Below are 5999 nucleotides of genomic sequence, written 5' to 3'. Positions count from 1 at the left end.
GTTTTTGTTTTCTCTTTTGCCATTAGTATGGAGTTGGTTAGTATTAATGCTTACTAATCTTTGTTTTAAATTAAATTTCTCTCTTGGATGGGGGTTGGTTGAGCATAATTAAGCATATATGTACGTGTTACTTTCGTAGTTTAGTAGTGTTATGGGCGCTAGTTTTAGTTAACATGCAGTCACAATCTTAATTAACCGTTGGTTTGGTGCATCTTAAATCATCTATCGATCGATCGTCCACCATAGTCTAATCTTTCTTGAAGCAACATTTTTGGTGATCTCCCTCGAACTGCCATGGCCCCAACCTTCTCCTTTCTAATAGCTCTTAGCACCTTTTTCTACATGGGAAGAGAATATGTATTAAAGAAAAGCAAGATGTGCATATGCTTTAATTAAGAGCCCTTTTAACCTTTTATTCCTATCAAAGAATAAAAGGGTTGATCTTAATTGAAAAAGAATTAAAGGAGCTTTACTACTAATAGAGCCAGAAAAGTAAAAGTCACACAGACTTTAGTCTGGATCATGTTTGCCAAGTGAATTTTCCACCATATAAAAAGCAGGTACCATACCTTTTGAATCTTGAGTTTGATCCAATTTTTAAAAGGGTACTAATTAATTGCCTAATTTGGTATATCTTTTTGGATTTTTAAATAAAAGGTAATTAAGTAAAGCTGCCAACAAATATTAAAAAATTCATGCAGGAGCCAAGCTAATAAAGAATAAAATTATGGTGCAAGTCATAATGCGTTCCCATGTGTGTGTGAGCTGAAACCTGATCAATGTTTAGTTCCTCAAGTCTGAAACGGATCATCTGTTCTGTACTACGCTAAAAGACCAAAACTGTTACCTAAAATTCGGATTGGTGCTACCTTGCAATTGCAAATAATCTAATGGCGAATCTACAGTATCTGCCATTGTTTCATAAAAGATGTAAACAGACACAAAATGGGGGTCCGTTTGATTTTTGTCCACCGCCAAAATAAGGATGCTTTTTGCTCAGAGTCGTTGTACTATAGAATTGTTTTTGAGCCATCCTCATCAAATTTATGGATTATAGTTCATCGACAACTATAAGAAAAAACAAGATGGTTCCCACGGTGATTAGATATGGTACAATGTATTTATTGTCCCCCCTAGCTAATTAATGGGGCCATATCTCTTCTCGTTCTCGCGGTAATCAAATTCAATGTGGGATGGTCCTTAATACTATATGTTCATTCATGGCATCACACGCAGTCACACCTATCATTCGATCGCTAGTCAAATTAAAAAAATTGATTTCGCACATGTCTCTACTTTTGAAAATAATCCTGTTCGAATTAGGATAGGATAAATATGAACATCTCTTGAAATGAGAGATTCAAACCTTGATTTTTCAAACAAGAGATTCAAATTTTGATTTATCACATTATTGGAGTTTAATTTCTTTTGTTAAATCCAACCTATTCCTAGTCAAATTAAAAATTGGAGACACTGAATTGAGATCAGACTTTTTTTTCACTTCAATTAATTTAATCCAATAAAGACGAGGACGTTGCCACGGGATAGTGGAATTACGTTTTGGGGCCCTCTTCAATAATGGCATGACACACAGCTATATGTTGTGCCAATGCATAAATTATTTCAAGAGAAGAAACATACTGTTCTAATTTCTGTTCCTATTTTTAAAAACATTTTCCGTTGGTTCTCAAATCCTTTCTCCTTCCCTGTTCCTTCGCGAAGGTGAAAATAATGGCCTCCAGTTACCAACTAGGAAGATCTATTTGCCGTAGAATTTTTATCAATTTTTCCATTCCTTAACAGTAAAGTAGAACAGAACATAACAAAATGACAGCTTGTCCATTTAGCTACAATAAAGTAGTAGCCAATATTTTTTTTCATTCGCAAGTAAAACTATTATTAAATAATAAAATAGACCAAAAGGCATAATTATATTCACACAGGGATTCGATCATTGGGGAGCTTGTGAAGTCAATCCCCCACAAAAGAGTTTGCAAATAACAAATTTTTCCAACTCGACCTGCATGTCTAGTAGTAGTAGAAAAAGATGCTATACTATACACGCATATTACTTTACAAATAGAGTACTATGAAGAGAGAGAGAGAGAGAGAAGAGAAGCCATTACGTAGTTAACTATTTGGAGCTCAACCATAAATCATAGCAGCGTAGCTGCACAGAGAGCATATTTGTAAAGAGGTTCGGTTTTTGGTGAGCTGTTTTATATATTTTATTTTTCTTCTATACACAGACACATGGCCCTCTGTCCAATCGCAATAAATCCCCGTTACCCTTTTATCTCCTCTTTCTACCACCGTTCTTCTTACCCTCAGCGATGTGGGATCATAGGGTGAAATGAAATCATGAGTCTCCTCTTTCAAACTCTGATAATCTCATTGGTTCTTGTTAACCAATGTTGTGCTCTAAGTAGAGACGGTGTTTTGTTACTCTCTTTCAAGTACGCTGTGTTAAACGACCCACTCTACGCTCTCGCAAACTGGAACTACAGTGACGAGACACCGTGTTCCTGGAACGGAGTTTCTTGTTCCACGGAAAACCGCGTCACATCGTTGTTTCTTCCCAATTCTCAGCTTCTAGGTTCGGTTCCTTCCGATCTGGGTTCTATTGAACATCTTCAAATTCTTGACCTTTCCAACAACTCCCTTAACGGGTCTCTTCCTTCGTCTCTCTCCCAAGCCTCCGAGCTTCGGTTCCTTAACCTCTCCAACAACCTTATCACAGGTGAGGTTCCGGAGTCCATAACTCAGCTTCGGAATCTTGAGTTTCTTAACCTCTCCGACAATGACTTGGCGGGAAAATTGCCTGAAGGCTTTTCCAACATGCAAAACCTAACTCAGGCTTCGTTCAAGAACAATTACTTGTTCGGCTTTCTTCCCAGCGGGTTAAGAACGTTGCAGGTTTTGGATCTGTCTGCAAACCTCTTGAACGGTTCTCTTCCCACGGATTTCGGCGGTGATGTCATGCGTTACTTGAACATCTCCTACAACAGATTCTCCGGCGAAATCCCGACGGAGTTCGCGGCGAGGATTCCGGGAAACGCCACCGTTGATCTCTCTTTCAACAACTTAACCGGCGAAGTTCCTGACTCCGCTGTATTCACGAATCAGAATTCGAAGTCTTTCTCTGGCAACGTTAATCTGTGTGGAGAAATGACAAAGAACCCATGTCCTATTCCTTCTTCGCCGTCGTCGGAACCGAAAGCTTCCGCTCCTATTTCTCCTCCTGCAATCGCCGCAATCCCGAAGAATTTAGACGATTCTCCGCTGGCGCCGACGGGGCAGAAACAGAGTGGTCTCAAACAAGGAACGATCATAGGAATCGTGGTGGGAGACGTCGTCGGCGTCGGAATCTTGGCCGTGCTGTTTGTCTACGTGTACCGGTTGAAGAAAAAGAAGGAGGAGGAGGGTTCAAAGACGAACAACGAAGCGGCTATAACAAGGAGCAGAAGCGAGAGTTCTTCGTCGACAACCTCGGAGTCAAGAGGCTTCACGAGGTGGTCGTGTTTGAGGAAGAGAACGGAAGAGGAAGAGTCTTCGGAGACAACAAGCTCTTCCGATAGCGACTTGGAGGGTGCCGCCGCCGCAGGACAGAATAACCAGAATCTTAATAATAATCACAATAATAGTAAGGGTCCGCAACAAGAGAACAACAAAACGGGGACTCTTGTTACGGTGGACGGTGAACGACAACTCGAGCTCGAAACGCTGCTGAAGGCTTCGGCGTACATATTGGGCGCCACGGGGTCCAGCATAATGTACAAGGCCGTGCTCGAAGACGGCACGTCGTTGGCGGTTCGGAGAATTGGCGAGAGCGGCGTGGAGCGGTTCAAGGACTTCGAGAACCAGGTTCGGGTTATTGCTAAACTGGTGCACCCTAATCTGGTTCGCGTTCGGGGATTCTATTGGGGACACGATGAGAAGCTCATCATCTACGACTTCATTCCGAACGGTTGCCTCGCCAATGTTCGTTACAGTAAGTCATTACTCATGTTCATGTCCCTTCTCTTCGCTTCTTGTTCTGTGTCCTTGTTAGCATTAGTGGCTTGGGTTTTGTTAAAATGCGCTTGATATAATGTTGACAACGACGGTAGAGTAGTTGCAACTGAATCCTTTTACCTTAATTCATCTCTAGTCAACCGTGTCGAGATGTAGTAATAGTGCCATGGGTCGTTTCTGATAGTGAAACGCGTAACCATAATTGGGAACACCCAATATGCCATTTTGTTTCTCTCTCTCTCTCGTCACACTCTTCTCGTGTCCTCTCTCGAAAAACAGGAGCATTTCATGTTTGTATCATTCATTAACACTGCCACGCTCAATTAACTTGTTATATTGTTCTTATAGTTCTCCCCATGTTACACCAAAATAATTGTTCTGTTGTGCATTTTCGTGTAGAAGGAAAAGAAAAGTAGTATTGGTTATTAGTGTATTTGGTGCAACAACTTTGGTCAATGTTACTGTGGTGATGAATGATGATGATGGAAAAGTAAAAATTTGTGTGCTTGGAATGTTGACAGGGAAGTTGGGGCTATCGCCGAGTCATTTGCCGTGGGAAATCCGGCTCAAGATAGCAAAAGGGGTGGCACGTGGGCTGGCTTACCTCCACGAGAAGAAGCACGTGCATGGAAACTTGAAGCCTAGCAATATTCTGTTAGGCAACGACATGGAGCCCAAGATTGGAGACTTTGGGCTTGAGAGGATAGTGACGGGTGACACAAGCTATAAGGCTGGCGGGTCCGCGCGTATTTTTGGGAGCAAGAGATCCACAGCGTCACGAGATAGTTTCCAAGATATCACGTTTGGGCCAAGCCCAAGCCCAAGCCCGAGTTCAATAAGTGGTGTGTCTCCTTACCATGCACCCGAGTCGCTCAGGAACCTCAAGCCTCACCCCAAGTGGGACGTGTACTCTTTTGGGGTCATGTTTCTTGAGCTGCTAACGGGGAAGATTGTGGTTTTGGATGATATGGGCCAAGGGCCCGGGCTTTTGGTGGAGGATAATAATCGGGCCTTGCGCATGGTTGATATGGCTATACGGGCCGACATGGAGTGTAGGGAGGAGGCCTTGTTGGCCTACTTCAAGCTAGGGTATAGTTGTATGTCTAGCGTTCCGCAAAAAAGGCCTCCAATGAAGGAGGTGCTACAAGTTCTTGAAAAGATCTCATCCTCCTCTTCTTCGTCCTCCTATTATTATAGTGTCTAAACCATGATATGCCACACATAGGTTTTGTAGAAAGAAAAAAGAAAAAAAGTGTACTTATGATTGACTAATAGGTTTTTGTGATTGATTCAATAGTGTGTGTTGTAATTGTGCCAGGTCCACTGACGATCTCTCTGCCAATTGATTTGCTAATTTTCAAGGAATAGATTATATCTTCATTTCTTCTTCTTTTTTTCCTTTTTTTTTTTTTAACAAGGATCTTGATTCCTTTTTCTAGTCACTGAAATTACTATGTTTATTATTTATTTTCTCATATATGATGGTTCTTTAAACTTTGTAACGTAATTATAATTTCTAAGAATATTAGACCAATTTTTAAGACTTAAATTGTTTTTTATCTCTAGTATATATCTGACTTTTGTGTTTGATATCTGATAATTTTTTTTTGCATCTACTCCCTGATATTTTAAATTATTTTTAGATCAATGTCATTAATTAAGTAATGACGTGTCCATTAAATATTTGATAACACGATTTGTGATGACTCAAAAATCACCAGTATTTGTTTAAAAAAAATTCTCTTAATCATTTTTTCAAACACCTCCTATGCCTCCCCCCCGCCGCTATCCCCTTCTTACAAAACACATCAATCAAAACAATAAACACATAAACATCAACAAAAACACCCTTCCAAGCCATTTCCTCCATCAAGTGATTTTGTTGGATTTGAAGCCATCTATGACCATTTCGTTGTGAAATTTAAGTACAGTGGAAACAACATTGTTGAGGCAGAGGCCATTGATGAGCGTGGTGACATCATAGG

The 5999-nt window shown here is 40.7% G+C and overlaps 1 protein-coding gene across 1 annotated transcript; it reads left to right on the top strand.

The window, feature by feature from the left end:
- The first annotated feature begins 1998 nt into the window (after positions 1–1998).
- LOC114412429 (probable LRR receptor-like serine/threonine-protein kinase At4g37250) lies at positions 1999–5405 on the top strand. The gene is made up of 2 exons (XM_028376331.1): positions 1999–3991; positions 4536–5405. The coding sequence occupies exons 1-2, from the start codon at positions 2362–2364 to the stop codon at positions 5216–5218; spliced, it is 2313 nt and encodes a 770-aa protein (XP_028232132.1). The 5' UTR covers positions 1999–2361; the 3' UTR covers positions 5219–5405.
- Positions 5406–5999: the final 594 nt, after the last annotated feature.

This window comes from Glycine soja, chromosome 5, assembly GCF_004193775.1.
Source record: "Glycine soja cultivar W05 chromosome 5, ASM419377v2, whole genome shotgun sequence".
NCBI classification, from domain to species: domain Eukaryota; kingdom Viridiplantae; phylum Streptophyta; class Magnoliopsida; order Fabales; family Fabaceae; genus Glycine; species Glycine soja.
This window is presented reverse-complemented; position numbering and strand designations above follow the sequence as displayed.

What these genes read in the sequence shown, in the direction of transcription:
- LOC114412429 (XM_028376331.1), top strand. Translation starts at nt 2,362, where the DNA reads ATGAGTCTCCTCTTTCAAACTCTGATAATCTCATTGGTTCTTGTTAAC. An exon ending in CCTCGCCAATGTTCGTTACA is followed by an intron (nt 3,992 to 4,535) that starts GTAAGTCATTAC and finishes GAATGTTGACAG; the next exon opens with GGAAGTTGGGGCTATCGCCG.